Here is a 17,629-nt window from a genome sequence, read left to right as displayed (position 1 = left end):
GACATCTATTGTTCATCTGGTCACATGACATCTATTGTTCACCTGGTCACATGACATCTATTGTTCATCTGGTCACATGACATCTATTGTTCATCTGGTCACATGACATCTATTGTTCATCTGGTCACATGACATCTATTGTTCATCTGGTCACATGACATCTATTGTTCATCTGGTCACATGACATCTATTGTTCATCTGGTCACATGACATCTATTGTTCATCTGGTCACATGACATCTATTGTTCATCTGGTCACATGACATCTATTGTTCATCTGGTCACATGACATCTATTGTTCATCTGGTCACATGACATCTATTGTTCATCTGGTCACATGACATCTATTGTTCACCTGGTCACATGACATCTATTGTTCATCTGGTCACATGACATCTATTGTTCATCTGGTCACATGACATCTATTGTTCATCTGGTCACATGACATCTATTGTTCATCTGGTCACATGACATCTATTGTTCATCTGGTCACATGACATCTATTGTTCATCTGGTCACATGACATCTATTGTTCATCTGGTCACATGACATCTATTGTTCATCTGGTCACATGACATCTATTGTTCATCTGGTCACATGACATCTATTGTTCATCTGGTCACATGACATCTATTGTTCATCTGGTCACATGACATCTATTGTTCATCTGGTCACATGACATCTATTGTTCACCTGGTCACATGACATCTATTGTTCATCTGGTCACATGACATCTATTGTTCATCTGGTCACATGACATCTTTTGTTCACCTGGTCACATGACATCTATTGTTCACCTGGTCACATGACATCTATTGTTCATCTGGTCACATGACATCTATTGTTCATCTGGTCACATGACATCTTTTGTTCATCTGGTCACATGACATCTTTTGTTCACCTGGTCACATGACATCTATTGTTCATCTGGTCACATGACATCTATTGTTCATCTGGTCACATGACATCTATTGTTCATCTGGTCACATGACATCTATTGTTCATCTGGTCACATGACATCTATTGTTCATCTGGTCACATGACATCTATTGTTCATCTGGTCACATGACATCTATTGTTCATCTAGTCACATGACATCTATTGTTCATCTAGTCACATGACATCTATTGTTCACCTGGTCACATGACATCTATTGTTCATCTAGTCACATGACATCTATTGTTCATCTGGTCACATGACATCTATTGTTCATCTGGTCACATGACATCTATTGTTCATCTGGTCACATGACATCTATTGTTCATCTGGTGACATGACATCTATTGTTCATCTGGTCACATGACATCTATTGTTCATCTAGTCACATGACATCTATTGTTCATCTAGTCACATGACATCTATTGTTCATCTGGTCACATGACATCTATTGTTCATCTGGTCACATGACATCTATTGTTCATCTGGTCACATGACATCTATTGTTCATCTGGTCACATGACATCTATTGTTCATCTGGTCACATGACATCTATTGTTCATCTGGTCACATGACATCTTTTGTTCATCTGGTCGCATGACATCTTTTGTTCATCTGGTCACATGACATCTATTGTTCATCTAGTCACATGACATCTATTGTTCAGGGTGTCTCTGTGTAGCTTGTGATCTGGTATCTTGTACATACTGAGGACACCAGAGGAAGAGGCTCCGCCCCCTGCTGGTTTTAGGATGTTGTAATTTATGATTGTAAAGAAAAGTGAAGAGATGAATCAGAATGAAGGTGATGAGTCCTCCAGGTGGAGGCGTGGCCTGTCTCCTAGCAACCAGATCATGAGTCATGGACACGCACTGGAACATCACACATGACTCCACACACCTGGAGCCCTGTACACCTCTTCAGGCTGATGAAGATGGTGATGAAGATGATGATGAAGATGATAATAATGAAGTTGATGATGAAGATGATGATGATGACGTCTCCCCCCGGGATCAGAGTCAGACCCGGGCTGAGGGGGTTCTGGAGTCCTGCAGAACCAACAGCAGCGTGGGCCCTGCAGGTCAGCTGTCTGTTGGCATGGTTTCCGTGGCAACGCCCCACCTGTAATCACTCCTCTAATTGAACATCGTTGTATTGATGGACCGGCGGAACGTTGTGATTACGCTCGCCTGTCGAGGCCCGTCAACGATCAGGGGAACATCAGGGACATATACATTTATACATATATACATGTACATATATACATATATACACATATACAGATATACATACATATACATAGATACATATATATATACATACATAGATTGTGAAGAGATGGACCAACGAGGCCAAGCTGGAGCTACAGTCCTGCTTTGCCTCCACTGATTGGAGTGTTTTTGAGGCTGCTGCTACAGACCTGGATGAGCTAACTGACACTGTGACATCATATATCAGCTTTTGTGAGGACATGTGTGTGCCGACAAAAACCTTCTGCACATACAACAACAATAAACCCTGGTTCACTGCAAGACTCAGGCAGCTACGCCGGGCTAAAGAGGAGGCCTACAGAGGTGGGGACAGGATTCTGTACAACCAGGCCAGAAACACACTGACGAGGGAGATCAAGGTAGCTAAGAAGAGCTACACTGAAAAGCTGGAAAAAAAGTTTTCAGCCAACGACCCCTCGTCAGTTTGGAGAGGCCTGGAAGTACTCACCAACTACAAGAGACCACCCCCCCCCACTGAGGACAATCACCGACTGGCCGACGACCTGAATGTCTTCTATTGTAGGTTCGACAAGCCCACTTCCACCCCGCCCAACTGCTCCATCATCGAACAATCACCTCCACCTCTCCCATCCAACCCCCCACCGGCACTGAGGATCTGGGAAGAGGATGTGAGTCGGCTCTTTCAGAGGCAGAAGATCAGGAAGGCTCCGGGCCCAGACGGCGTGTCCCCCTCCTGCCTGAAAGTCTGTGCTGACCAGCTGTCCCCCATCTTCACGGAGATCTTCAACCGATCACTGGAGCTGTGCGAAATCCCTTCCTGCTTCAAGTGCTCCTTGATCATCCCGGTGCCCAAGAAATCCTCCATCACAGGATTAAATGACTACAGACCCGTCGCCCTGACGTCTGTGGTCATGAAGTCCTTGAGAGGCTGGTGTTGACCCACCTGAAGGACGTCACAGGGCCCCTGTTGGACCCCTGCAGTTTGCCTACCGTGCAAACAGGTCGGTGGATGACGAATAAATATGGGACTGCACCATTTACTGCAACACCTCGACTCCCAGGACATATGCAAGGGTTCTGTTTGTGGACTTCAGCTCTGCATTCAACACGATCATCCCGGAGGTTCTACAACCCAAACTCTCCCAGCTCGCTGCCAGCCTCACCTGCCGGTGGATCACAAACTTCCTGACAGACAGGACGCAGCAGGTGAGGCTGGGAAAACCACATCCAGCACCCGGACCATAAGCACTGGCGCCCCCAGGATGTGTGCTCTCCACTGCTCTTCTCCTCTACACCAACGACTGCACCTCAGAGGACCCGTCTGTTAAGCTCTTGAAGTTCGCAGACGACACAACGGTCATCGGCCTCATCAGGAACGGTGACGAGTCTGCGACAGACGGGAGGTTGAACGGCTGGTCCTCTGGTGTGGACAGAACCACCTGGAGCTGAACAAGCTCAAGACTGTGGAGATGACAGTGGACTTCAGGAGGAGCCCCCCAACACTATCCCGCCACCATTCAAAATAGCACTGTTCCTGCGGTGGAGACCTTCAAGTTTCTGGGATCCACAATCTCCCGGGACCTGAAGTGGGCCTCCAACATTAACACCATCCGCTAAAGGCCCAGCAGAGGCTGTACTTTCTGCGCCAGCTCAGGAAGTTCAACCTGCCTCAGGAGCTGTTGATCCTTTTTTACTCCGCCATCATCCAGTCTGTCCTCTGCTCTTCCATCACTGTGTGGTTTGGATCGGCCACCAAACAGGACAGTCAGACTACAGCGGATCGTCAGGTCTGCAGAAAGAACCATTGGTTCCAGCCTCCCCTCCATTCTGGACTTGTACACCGCCAGAGTCAGGAAGCGGGCAGAAAAGATCACTGCAGACCCTTCACACCCTGGACACAAGCTGTTCCAACTCCTGCCCTCTGGTAGGCGCTACAGAGCACTGTACGCCAAAACCACCAGACACAGAAATAGCTTCTTTCCACTGGCCGTCACCCTGATGAACAATTAATCAGACTCTTCCATCTGCACTAACTGCACCTTTTGACTACTGTCTTTAATGTCTTTTTTATATTTATCCCGCTTATTGTATATTGTGTGTGTGTATAAGTACGGAAGAGCAAAGTGTAACCGGAGTCAAATTCCATGTATGTGCAAACCTACATGGCCATTAAAGCTGATTCTATTCAATATATACACATACACTACCGTTCAAAAGTTTGGGATCACTTAGAAATGACTTTATTTTTCAAAGTAAAGCAGTGTTTGTTCAATAAAGATAACATTAATCATAAATACCCTCTCTACATTGTTAATGTGGTAAATGACTCTTCTAGGTGAAACGTCTGGTTTCTAATGACATATCTCCAGAGGTGTATAGAGGCCCATTTCATCATCACTCCAGTGTTCTGATGGTACATTGTGTTATCGCCTTAGAAGACTAATGTCTGATTAGAAAACCCGTGCAATTATGTTAGCACAGCTGAAAACAGTTATGCTGGTGATATAAGCGATACAACTGGCCTTTATCTGAGAATTTCGCCCCGACATGCTCCGCGGCGCTCACGAGCTCACGTGCCCCCCTCCCCTCCTCTCCCTCCCTCTCCTCCTCCGCGCAGTGCTCCTCGCGCCACCAAGCGGCTGCACCTCCTTCTCCTCTGACCCGCAGCACCAGACAAACACGTCATGACGTGTTCGTCCCCTGACGTTGTTTTGTGATACATCAACCACAACATTAGCGCTGCTGAAAACATGACATCACAACTGGTAAAAAAATAAACAAACAAAAACTCACGAAATCCATGATTTCAAAGCCTTGCAGCTGTTTACTGACGTTAATTATGTTTAGAGAATAGAGAGGGAGAGAGAAGAGAGAGAGAGAAGAGAGAGAGAGAGTGAATTCTTATTCGTTCTATTTAACAGGGGCTAGTCTAGGATTTGCGTGGCCAGACTGAAAAAAAATCATAAGGCCTCTGGTATTGTTCAGAGGGATGTCTGTTGATGTCTATCAATATCGCTCATTTTGAAAATGACGTAAGAGGGCGATACAGATCCGTATCAGACCAGGAGGGCGATACGTGGCTGGCATGACGACCCATTAGCCAATCAGAACGCTTGTACTGTTGTTGCTCTATAATAATTCATCTTTATTCAATAAGAACATGTAAGCTCGCGGTCTGATGCTGCCAGAGGAAACCAGGTGGAGGATGTATTGCATCATCAGTGATGCTGACGCTTCAACTCTGTCAGAATGTTTTTTTGGCATTGGGTGCCTTTTTTTTGGTTTGAGCACCTGCCCCCAAAATGTCTGAGCACGTGCCTGGTGGTACCTGTAGTGGTACCTGTAGTAGTACTTGTAGTGGTACCTGTAGTAGTACTTGTAGTGGTACCTGTATTGGTGTCGTGAGGAGAGGAACGCAGCTTCAGTGTCAAAGAGCTTTGAAACGCTTTTATTGTGAAACCCGAGCAGAGCGGAAGTTGTCAGTTCGCATCCCGTCCCTCCGTCTCCGTGAGTGTGTGAGTGTCTGTGTGTGTGTGTGTGTGTGTGTCCCGCTCACAACATGTTACCTTCATCCGTCAAAGACGACGAGTACAAACCCGCCAAGTTCAGCCTGCTGCTGCGGCTGTCGGGCTGGTGCAGGTAACTCACCTGGCCGCGAGGAGCGCGGGGCTAGCGGCCAGCTGCTAGCTCCATGCTAACAGGAGCGACGTGTCTCTGCTGACGACGAGTTCTGATCATGATCACGTGCTACCGGCCAGCTGTGAGCGGATGGGACCGCGAGCCGGGGACTAACGCGGGTTACCTGTCCCGGGTTACCTGTCCCGGGTTACCGCTGATGGAGCTTGTTTGTGTTCCAGGTCGATCCTCGCGGACAAAACGTCCCGGAATCTGTTCTTCTTCCTCTGCCTCAACCTCTCCTTCGCCTTCGTGGAGCTTTCGTATGGAATATGGAGCAACAGGTGAGCGAACTGTGTTCGCTTGGGTGTTCGCTGTGCTTGTGATGTGCCACGTGGGGGGGGGGGGGGAGAGAGACAGAGATGTGATGTGTGTTTCCTCTTCAGTTTAGGTTTAATCTCGGACTCCTTCCACATGTTCTTTGACTGCACGGCTCTACTAGCCGGCCTGGCCGCCTCCGTCATCTCCAGGTGGAGATCCAACGACAACTTCTCCTATGGGTGAGATCATGATCGCTCTGTTACTCATGTCTGATGGTGATATCTCTGTTGGTCATGTCTGATGGTGATATCTCTGTTGGTCATGTCTGTTGGTGATATCTCTGTTGGTCATGTCTGATGGTGATATCTCTGTTGGTCATGTCTGATGGTGATATCTCTGTTGGTCATGTCTGATGGTGATATCTCTGTTGGTCATGTCTGATGGTGATATCTCTGTTGGTCATGTCTGATGGTGATATCTCTGTTGGTCATGTCTGATGGTGATATCTCTGTTGGTCATGTCTGATGGTGATATCTCTGTTGGTCATGTCTGTTGGTGATATCTCTGTTGGTCATGTCTGATGGTGATATCTCTGTTGGTCATGTCTGATCGTGATATCTCTGTTGGTCATGTCTGATGGTGATAACTCTGTTACTCATGTCTGATGGTGATGATAACTCTGTTACTCATGTCTGATGGTGATGATAACTCTGTTGGTCAGGTCTGACTAGTCTGTGTGTGTTTCAGTTATGTCAGAGCAGAAGTTCTGGCTGGCTTCGTAAATGGACTCTTCCTCATTTTCACAGCCTTCTTCATCTTCTCTGAAGGAGTTGAGGTACACATACACACACACACACACACACACACACACACACACACACACACACATACACACACACACACACACACATACACACACACATACACACACACACACACATACACACACACACACACATAAACACACATATACACACACACACATACACACACATACACACCGAGATGGCGCGGCTGTGTCCAGACGCCGTCGAGGTAGCTCCGCGGAGATTGTGCGCTCTTTTAGTTTTTGTGTTTATTTTAATGTTTCTTTGCCACAAACACATCGGCACTAACAGCATACGACCGCAGCACACTTTTGGACATAAACTTTTGCGCAAAACAAGGGTTTTTGTCTACTTTTTCCATCGATCCAGCGTGGCCGGCCGAGATCGTACGAGCGAACCACAACAACAACAGTGGAGCCGCTTACGGGAGACGAAAACATCGAGGGAAACGGAGCGAATTCGAACAGACTGAGAGTTCAAGCCCGTCCACCTCTGCCCAGCATCCTTCTTGCTAACGCCCAGTCTCTGGAAAATAAGATGGATGATGGGCAAGGATCAGATTCCAACGGGACATGAGGGATTGTAATATCTTTTGTCTGACGGAAACATGGCTGACCCCGCTGGTGCCGGATCGAGCCATATGCCCAACCGAGTCCTTCTCTGTTTTCCGTGCAGACAGAACGGAAGAGTCTGGTAAATCTAAGGGTGGAGGGGTTTGCTTCATGACTAACAACATGTGGTGCGACCCAAGAACATTAAGACTCTTTCGCTCCTGCTCGCGAACCTGGAACATCTGACGATCTCATGCCGCCCATTCTACCTTCCCCGGAGTTCAGCTCGGTCATCACCACAGCCGCTACATTCCACCACAAGCGGACACCGACGTAGCACTATCGGACCTACATGATGTGTTATGTCGGCATCAGAACAAGTATCCCGACGCGGCTGTGGTGGTGGCTGGGGACTTTAATAGGGCAAACCTAAAAAAAGTCATGCCGAACTTTCACCAGCACATTACGTGTGCTACCAGAGGGGAAAGAACGTTGGACCACTGCTATACGCCATTCAAGAGAGGCTACAAGGCTGTCTCTCTCCCTCTGTTCGGCAAATCAGACCATGCCGCCATTTTTCTGCTTCCGGAGTACCGACAAAAGATCGCGCGAAGCGGTAGTGACGAGGAACGAAAGCGGTGGTCTGACCAATCAGAGGCTGAGCTACAGGACGCTCTGCGTGTCGCCGACTGGGACATGATCCAATCCAGTTCCAGTGACGCCAGCGAGTTTATGGAAGTAGCAATGAGCCTCATAGCAACGCTTAGCGGACACCATCGCCCCACGGTAAAAGTTAGGGTCTTTCCTAACCAAAAGCCGTGGGTTGATAGATCCATCCGTGAAGCTGTGAACGCCTGCATTGCTGCCTATAACTCCGGTCTTGTATCCGCAACATGGACGAGTACAAGGCAGCGGTCTATGGACTGAGGAGGGCGTGAAGGACGGCCAAAAGGAGGTACCGAGACAGAGTGGAATCACAGATGGAGCAGCGACACCAGGCGCCTATGGCAGGGGCTACGGACTATCACAGACTACCAGAGCAGACCCCACAAGAATGGTGAGTGCCGACGCATCCCTAGCGGACGACCTGAACTCATTTTATGCACGGTTTGAGGCTAGCAACAACAGCGCTAGCTCGCCGGCTAACAACAACACCGTTAGCGTGAGCCGAGGTGAGTTCTACCGCTGGGATGAACACACACTCTCTGTGACCGAACACAGTGTGAGGAGGGCTCTGTTGAGGGTGAACACCAGGAAAGCTGCAGGTCCAGATGGCATATCTGGGCGAGTACTGAAGACCTGTGCTAACCAGCTAGCTCCAGTGTTCACCACAATATTCAACCTCTCCTGGCTGAGTCCGTGGTCCCCGCCTGCTTCAAGAGATCCACTATTGTCCCTGTGCCCAAGAATGCTTCTCCAGCATGTATGAATGACTACCGACCGTGGCCCTCACCTCGGTGGTCATGAAATGCTTTGAGAGGCTGATAAAGGACTACATCTGCGCCTTCCTCCTTCCTCCATGGACCCGCTGCAGTTTGCTTATCGCCCAAACAGATCCACGGATGATGCTGTCTCCCAGGTACTGCACACCACACTCTCTCATCTGGACAGCCAGAGGGGGCTATGTGAGACTGCTGTTCATTGATTATAGTTCAGCTTTCAACACCATAGTCCCTCCAGACTGGCCGGCAAGCTGATTGAGCTGGGACTGAACACCCCTGTGTGCTTGGATCCTGGACTTCCTGACCGCCAGGCCACAGGTGGTCAGGGTGGGCAGACACACTCCAAATCCCTCACCCTGAACACAGGATCCCCAGGGTTGCGTCCCTCAGCCCCTACTGTACTCCCTGTACACACATGACTGTGTGGCCAGGTTCAGCTCCAACACCATCATCAAGTTTGCGGATGACACAGTGGTGGTGGGCCTGATCTCCGACAACGACGAGAAGGCCTACCTGGAGGAAGTTGCTGATCTGGTGCCAGGACAACAGCCTCATCATGAATGTCACCAAAACTAAGGAGCTGATTGTGGACTTTAGGAGGGCACAACAACAGAGGACGTACTCACCACTGGGGATTAACGGGACTACTGTGGAGAGGGTGAGCGGTATAAATACCTGGGAGTCCACATCACCGAGGATCTGACATGGTCAACAAACACAGACACTCTGGTGAGAAAGGCAAGGCAGCGCCTCTACCACCTCAGGCAGCTGAGGAAATTTAAAGTTTCCCAGAGGATCCTTCAGTCCTTCTACTCTGGAGCTGTAGAGAGCCCTGACAGGAAGCATCACTGCCTGGTTTGGCAACTGCTCCGCTCAGGACAGGAAGGTTTCAGAGAGTAGTGTCGGCTGAACGCACTATTGGAACCACACTCCCACCCTGCAGGACTTGTACACCAGGAGGTGCAGAACCAGAGCCGCAGGATCATGAAGGATCCTCACCACCCCAACAACAGACTGTTTCAGCTGCTGCGGTCAGGCAGGCGCCTCCGTAGTCACGCTGCAAGAACAGAGAGACTGAGACGGAGTTTCTTTCCTCAGGCCATCAGGACTGTGAACCCGACCTCACACACTCACCACCACATACACACAGACCCACACACAACTGCCCTCTTAGCACACACACACACACTATTGTAAATATTGTGTTTTTTGTAAATAGTGTGTACTTGTTGCCCTTGCACATTCCTGCTGAGCATTGCCACTTTCATTTCACTGATTCTGTGTGTGTGTATGTGACAAATAAACACACTTGACACTTGACATACACACACACACACATATACACACACACACACACACACACACACACACATATACACACACACACATACACACACACATACACACATACATACACATATACACACATACACACACACATATACACACACACACATACACACACACACATACACACACACACACACACACACACATACACACATACATATACACACATACATACACACATACACACACACATACATACATACATACATACACACACATACATACACACACACACACATACACACACACACTCTCCGTCTCTCTCTTATTCTCTCTCTCTCTCTCCGTCTTTCTCTTTCTCTCCGTCTCTCTCTTTCTCTCTCTCTCTTTCTCTCCATCTCTCTCTCTCTCTCTTTCTCTCCGTCTCTCCATCTCTCTCTCTCTCCGTCTCTCTCTCTTTCTCTCTCTCTCCGTCTCTCTCTCCGTCTCTCTCTTTCTCTCCGTCTCTCTCTCTTTCTCTCCATCTCTCTCTCTTTCTCTCCGTCTCTCTTATTCTCTCTCCGTCTTTCTCTTTCTCTCCGTCTCTCTCTTTCTCTCTCTCTCCGTCTCTCTCTTTCTCGCCGTCTCTTTCTCTCCGTCTCTCTGTCTCTCTCTTATTCTCTCTCTCTTTCTCTCCGTCTCTCTCTCTCTCTCTCTTTCTCTTTCTCTCCGTCTCTCTCTCTCTCTCCGTCTCTTTCTCTCCGTCTCTCTCTCTTTCTCTCCGTCTCTCTCTCTTTCTCTCTCTCTCTCCGTCTCTCTCTCTCCGTCTCTCTCTCTCCGTCTCTCTCTCTCTCAGAGGGCCCTGGAGCCTCCTGACGTTCACCACGACCGTCTGCTCCCCGTCTCCATCGCCGGTCTGCTGGTCAACCTGGTCGGGATCTTCGTGTTCCAGCACGGAGGCCACGGCCACTCGCACGGGGAGGAAGGTACCAGAACCTCAGGGGACCGGCCAACACATGTTGATGGTGGGGGTCGGGTCGTCGGGGTCGGGTCGTGGCGGTCGGATCGTGGCGGTCGGGTCGTTGGGGTCGGGTCGTCGGGTCGTGGCGGTCGGGTCGTGGCGGTCGGGTCGTGGCGGTCGGGTCGGTCGGGTCGTGGCGGTCGGGTCGTGGCGGTCGGGTCGTCGGGGTCGTGGCGGTCGGGTCGTGGCGGTCGGGTCGTGGGTGTCGGGTCGGGTCGGCCGGGTCGGGTCGGCGGTCGGGTCGGTCGTGGCGGTCGGGTCGTGGCGGGCGGGTCGGGTCGTTGGGGTCGGGTCGGGTCGTGGCGGTCGGGTCGGGTCGTTGGGGTCGGGTCGGGTCGTCGGGTCGTGGCGGTCGGGTCGTGGCGGTCGGGTCGGGTCGTTGGGGTCGTTGGGGTCGTGGCGGTCGGGTCGTGGCGGTCGGGTCGTGGCGGTCGGGTCGTTGGGGTCGGGTCGTGGCGGTCGGGTCGGGTCGTTGGGGTCGGGTCGTCGGGTCGTGGCGGTCGGGTCGTGGCGGTCGGGTCGTTGGGGTCTACCCACGTTCAATGCCCGGGCTCTTCAGTAGAACCTCTTCTCTCTCTTCAGGTCACAGCCACTCGCTGGTTAACGGCAGCGTGAACCACCAGAACAAACACGGACACGGCCATGACGGAGGACACGGTGAGTCTGCAACATGACGTCATGTATGAACCGAATGTCCTCGTCCTCATGCTCTCCTCTGCGTGTCTGTGGTTGCAGACGAGCTGCGCAGTCCAGGAACCGGATCCAGTAAACAGATCCTTCAGGGTGAGACCTGATCTGGATCAACCACAGCAACAAGATCCCGACTTGAGCTTTGTAGAAAACGCACATATTTATATGTACTTGTGTACTCAACAATAAGAATACTGAGTTTGATTATAATAATATATATATATATGTGTATACATGTGTTCATATGTATATATATATATTCGCATATATATATTTTATACATATATATATGTGTATATATATATACACATATATATATTTTATACATATATACACTACCGTTCAAAAGTTTGGGATCACCCAGACAATTTCGTGTCTTCCATGAAAAATCACACTTTTATTTATCAAATGAATATAAAATATAGTCAAGACATTGACAAGGTTAGAAATAATGATTAATATTTGAAGTATTAATTTTGTTCTTCAAACTTCAAGCTCAAAGGAAGGCCAGTTGTATAGCTTATATCACCAGCATAACTGTTTTCAGCTGTGCTAACATAATTGCACGGGTTTTCTAATCAGACATTAGTCTTCTAAGGCGATAACACAATGTACCATCAGAACACTGGAGTGATGATGAAATGGGCCTCTATACACCTCTGGAGACATGTCATTAGAAACCAGACGTTTCACCTAGAAGAGTCATTTACCACATTAACAATGTAGAGAGGGTATTTATGATTAATGTTATCTTTATTGAAAAAACACTGCTTTACTTTGAAGAATAAAGTCATTTCTAAGTGATCCCAAACTTTTGAACGGTAGTGTGTATATATATATATATGTGTATACATATGTATATATACGCTTGATATATATATCAAGCGTCTTTGAGTATTATGAAAAGCGCTATAGAAATTTGATGTATTATTATTATTATTATATATGTGTATATATACATTATATATATATGTTTATATATATTTATGTGTATATATATATATATATTTATATGGACATATACCAGCAGGGGGCGCCACCACACAGTCACTGATCCGACCAGCAGGGGGCGGAAGGGAACCCTGGTTCTCCATGAAGAACCCACTGAAGTTTAACATCAACACAAATCACAAACTCAGAGACTCACATATGACATCCCTGACTCTAACTGTAGCCCTGAACCAGGTCTAACTGTAGCCCTGAACCAGGTCTAACTGTAGCCCTACCTGTGGGGTGTTGCAGGTGTGCTGCTGCACATCATCGCTGACACCCTGGGCAGCGTGGGCGTGATCATCTCCGCCCTCCTGATGCAGAGATACGACCTGATGATCGCGGACCCCATCTGCTCCATGCTGATCGCCCTCCTCATCGGAGTCAGGTGACCACTTCCTGTCCTGAGACTGACGGAGGGATCAGCGGGCTGACTTATGAAGAGGTTCAGTGAACTTCTTCAGGGACCTCTAGACCTATTGGATCTCTTCAGGGACCTCTAGAACTGTGTATAACCAGATCACTTTTTTAGTGTCTATCAGAACCTCTGAAAGGACTTGTGTGGTTCCTCAGGATAAATGAAGCTCCTGAATGAGCAGCAGAACCCTGAAGGTCTTCCTCTGGAGGACCCTGAGGGTTCTCTCTGGAGGACCCTGAAGGTCGTTCTCTCTGGAGGACCCTGAAGGTCTTCCTCTCTGGAGGACCCTGAAGGTCGTTCTCTCTGGAGGACCCTGAAGGTCTTCCTCTCTGGAGGACCCTGAAGGTCGTTCTCTCTGGAGGACCCTGAAGGTCTTTCTCTCTGGAGGACCCTGAAGGTCTTCCTCTCTGGAGGACCCTGAAGGTCTTCCTCTCTGGAGGACCCTGAAGGTCTTCCTCTCTGGAGGACCCTGAAGGTCTTCCTCTCTGGAGGACCCTGAAGGTTCTCTCTGGAGGACCCTGAAGGTCTTCCTCTCTGGAGGACCCTGAAGGTCTTCCTCTCTGGAGGACCCTGAAGGTCTTTCTCTCTGGAGGACCCTGAAGGTCTTCCTCTCTGGAGGACCCTGAAGGTCTTCCTCTCTGGAGGACCCTGAAGGTCTTCCTCTCTGGAGGACCCTGAGGGTTCTCTCTGGAGGACCCTGAAGGTCTTCCTCTCTGGAGGACCCTGAGGGTTCTCTCTGGAGGACCCTGAAGGTCTTCCTCTCTGGAGGACCCTGAAGGTCGTTCTCTCTGGAGGACCCTGAGGGTTATCTCTGGAGGACCCTGAGGGTTCTCTCTGGAGGACCCTGAAGGTCGTTCTCTCTGGAGGACCCTGAAGGTCTTCCTCTCTGGAGGACCCTGAGGGTTCTCTCTGGAGGACCCTGAAGGTCTTCCTCTCTGGAGGACCCTGAAGGTTCTCTCTGGAGGACCCTCAGGGTCTTCCTCTCTGGAGGACCCTGAAGGTCTTCCTCTCTGGAGGACCCTGAGGCTCCTCACACAGAATGTGTAACGAGGAGCTAACGTTCCAAACCACGAGGCCGGGCCTGAAGCGGTTCTGGAGTCCTCTGGGTGCAGCGGTCGTATTTCCCAGAAGCCCCGGTGGTGAATGTAGTTGACGTGTGCTGATGTGGTCAGCTGAGAGGCCTTCACTGACCGCAGGAATCACGGCAGCTGGAAGAAAAGCCTCCGAGCTCATGTTCACTTCTGGAGAAGTACTAGTACCACTACTCTTAGTATTAGTATTAGTACTAGTACCACTACTCCTAGTATTAGTACTAGTACCACTACTCCCAGTATTAGTACCACTACTCCTAGTACTAGTACCACTACTCCTAGTACCACTACTCCTAGTACTAGTACCACTACTCCTAGTACCACTACTCCTAGTACTAGTACCACTACTCCCAGTATTAGTACCACTACTCCTAGTACTAGTACCACTACTCCCAGTATTAGTACCACTACTCCCAGTATTAGTACCACTACTCCTAGTATTAGTACCACTACTCCTAGTACTAGTACCACTACTCCTAGTATTAGTACCACTACTCCTAGTATTAGTACCACTACTCCTAGTATTAGTACCACTACTCCCAGTATTAGTACCACTACTCAGTATTAGTACCACTACTCCCAGTATTAGTACCACTACTCCCAGTTAGTACCACTACTCTAGTACTAGTACCACTCCTAGTACTAGTACCACTACTCCTAGTATTAGTACCACTACTCCTAGTATTAGTACCACTACTCCTAGTATTAGTACCACTACTCCTAGTACTAGTACCACTACTCCCAGTATTAGTACCACTACTCCCAGTATTAGTACCACTACTACTCAGTAGGTACCACTACTCCTAGTACTAGTACCACTACTCCCAGTATTAGTACCACTACTCCCAGTATTAGTACCACTACTCCTAGTACTAGTACCACTACTCCCAGTATTAGTACCACTACTCCTAGTACTAGTACCACTACTCCTAGTATTAGTACCACTACTCCTAGTATTAGTACTAGTACCACTACTCCTAGTACTAGTACCACTACTCCTAGTATTAGTACCATTACTCCTAGTATTAGTATTAGTACCACTACTCCTAGTACTAGTACCACTACTCCTAGTATTAGTACTCGTACCACTACTCCTAGTATTAGTACCATTACTCCTAGTATTAGTACTAGTACCACTACTCCTAGTACTAGTACCACTACTCCTAGTATTAGTACTCGTACCACTACTCCCAGTATTAGTACTAGTACCACTACTCCTAGTATTAGTACCACTACTCCTAGTATTAGTACTAGTACCACTACTCCCAGTATTAGTACCACTACTCCTAGTATTAGTACTAGTACCACTACTCCCAGTATTAGTACTAGTACCACTACTCCTAGTATTAGTACTAGTACCACTACTCCCAGTATTAGTACTAGTACCACTACTCCTAGTATTATTACCACTACTCCTAGTATTAGTACCATTACTCCCAGTATTAGTACTAGTACCACTACTCCTAGTATTAGTACCATTACTCCCAGTATTAGTACTAGTACCACTACTCCTAGTACTAGTACCACTACTCCCAGTATTAGTACCACTACTCCTAGTATTAGTACCACTACTCCTAGTATTAGTACTAGTACCACTACTCCCAGTATTAGTACTAGTACCACTACTCCTAGTATTAGTACTCGTACCACTACTCCCAGTATTAGTACTAGTACCACTACTCCTAGTATTATTACCACTACTCCCAGTATTAGTACTAGTACCACTACTCCCAGTATTAGTACCACTACTCCTAGTATTAGTACCACTACTCCTAGTACTAGTACCACTACTCCTAGTATTAGTACTAGGAGTCGTGGTACTCGTACCACTCGTAGTACCGGTGGTAGTAACTGAAGATGCTGTGACCTCTGACCTCTGACCCTCAGCGTGGTGCCGTTGCTCAAAGAGTCGATCGGGATCCTGATGCAGCGAACGCCTCCGTCTCTGGACCACGCCCTGCTGGAGTGCTACCAGAGGGTGAGGCCCCGCCCCCTAAGCCCCGCCCCCACAGGCACCGCTTAGTTTTCAATGTTTCCATCTTGGGTTTGTTGTTGACGTGTTGGCTGCATGAGCGGTCATCAGGGACCCGTCTAATTCCTGGTTCACTGTGTTGCATTCAGGTGCAGCAGCTGCAGGGAGTTTACAGCCTGCAGGACCCTCATTTCTGGACTCTGTGCACGGACGTTTACATCGGGACCGTCAAGCTGCTGGTGGCGCCCGACGCCGACCGCCGCTGGGTCCTCAGCCAGACCCACAACGTCTTCACACAGGTACCTGAACGCACCGCGGGTACCTGAACTGAATAGTTTAGAGGAGATAATATATGGTTTGAAAATGAAGAAACAATGTATATTTAAGTATCATGTATAGTACTCTTGTCGTAGTACTCTTGTAGTAGTAGTCTTGTAGTAGTAGTAGTAGTACTCTTGTAGTAATAGTAGTACTCTTGTAGTAGTAGTAGTACTCTTGTAGTAGTAGTCTTGTAGTAGTAGTACTCTTGTAGTAGTAGTACTCTGGTAGTAGTAGTAGTACTCTGGTAGTAATAGTAGTACTCGTAGTAGTAGTACTCTGGTAGTAATAGTAGTACTCGTAGTAGTAGTAGTAGTACTCTGGTAGTAATAGTAGTACTCGTAGTAGTAGTACTCTGGTAGTAATAGTAGTACTCGTAGTAGTAGTAGTAGTACTCTTGTTGTAGTAGTAGTACTCTTGTTGTAGTAGTAGTACTCTTGTCGTAGTAGTACTCTTGTTGTAGTAGTACTCTTGTCGTAGTACTCTTGTACTAACGTCTCCTCTCCTCAGGCTGGAGTTCGACAGCTCTACGTTCAGATCGACACGGCCGCCATGTAGAAGCTCCTCCTCCTCCTCTGAACAGCTGGGACCAATCAGGTTCAGTCTGCTGCAAGTCCCCCCCCAGAGTCACTGCAGGACAATGAGACCAGCGGGGGGGCAGTGGACTGGACACGCCCCCTTTTAGAAAACAGATTGTCTGTTGACGGGCAGTGACCCCCTCCTGCACTTTGTAGACTAGAGCAAAGCATTCTGGGTAAGTGCCTTCATGACCCCCCCCCCCCCCCAGGACCAGACTCTGATGTCACTGTTTTTTTATGTGCCATGTGACCAGCAGGTTTCAGTCTTTTTCAACTGTAATAAAATCAGTTTCTCTGGTTGAAGCGCTCCATCTTTATTGATGACATCACACATCCATGACATCACACTATTGGTCCAT

General features: G+C 48.4%; 2 protein-coding genes across 2 annotated transcripts in view; one reads left to right on the top strand and one right to left on the bottom strand.

Annotated features, from left to right (window-relative positions):
• The first annotated feature begins 5,648 nt into the window (after nucleotides 1–5,648).
• On the top strand, nucleotides 5,649–17,569 carry slc30a7 (solute carrier family 30 member 7). The gene is made up of 11 exons (XM_056415087.1): nucleotides 5,649–5,806; nucleotides 6,025–6,126; nucleotides 6,229–6,342; nucleotides 6,851–6,938; nucleotides 11,049–11,178; nucleotides 11,796–11,870; nucleotides 11,949–11,996; nucleotides 13,146–13,281; nucleotides 16,290–16,380; nucleotides 16,524–16,673; nucleotides 17,203–17,569. Exons 1-11 carry the CDS (start codon nucleotides 5,727–5,729, stop codon nucleotides 17,248–17,250), a joined length of 1,062 nt encoding a protein of 353 aa, XP_056271062.1. The 5' UTR covers nucleotides 5,649–5,726; the 3' UTR covers nucleotides 17,251–17,569.
• The window catches only part of dph5 (diphthamide biosynthesis 5), a 7,174-nt gene continuing 7,113 nt past the window's right edge, over nucleotides 17,569–17,629 (bottom strand). The window contains exon 7 of the mRNA XM_056415088.1: nucleotides 17,569–17,629. This exon is cut by the window's right edge and continues 200 nt beyond it. Coding sequence (XP_056271063.1) covers nucleotides 17,618–17,629 — 12 coding nt within the window. The 3' untranslated portion in view covers nucleotides 17,569–17,617.

Source organism: Pseudoliparis swirei, chromosome 5 (genome assembly GCF_029220125.1).
Source record: "Pseudoliparis swirei isolate HS2019 ecotype Mariana Trench chromosome 5, NWPU_hadal_v1, whole genome shotgun sequence".
Taxonomy (NCBI): Eukaryota; Metazoa; Chordata; class Actinopteri; order Perciformes; family Liparidae; genus Pseudoliparis; species Pseudoliparis swirei.
The sequence above is the reverse complement of the archived record's forward strand: the minus strand, read 5'-3'. Positions and strand labels throughout refer to the sequence as shown.

Excerpts from the sequence above, each read along its gene's own strand:
- slc30a7 (XM_056415087.1), top strand. The coding sequence starts at position 5,727 with ATGTTACCTTCATCCGTCAAAGACGACGAGTACAAACCCGCCAAGTTC. Across the intron at positions 11,179-11,795 it reads CCACTCGCACGGGGAGGAAG|GTCACAGCCACTCGCTGGTT; the intron begins GTACCAGAACCT and ends CTCTCTCTTCAG. Across the intron at positions 16,674-17,202 it reads CCCACAACGTCTTCACACAG|GCTGGAGTTCGACAGCTCTA; the intron begins GTACCTGAACGC and ends TCCTCTCCTCAG.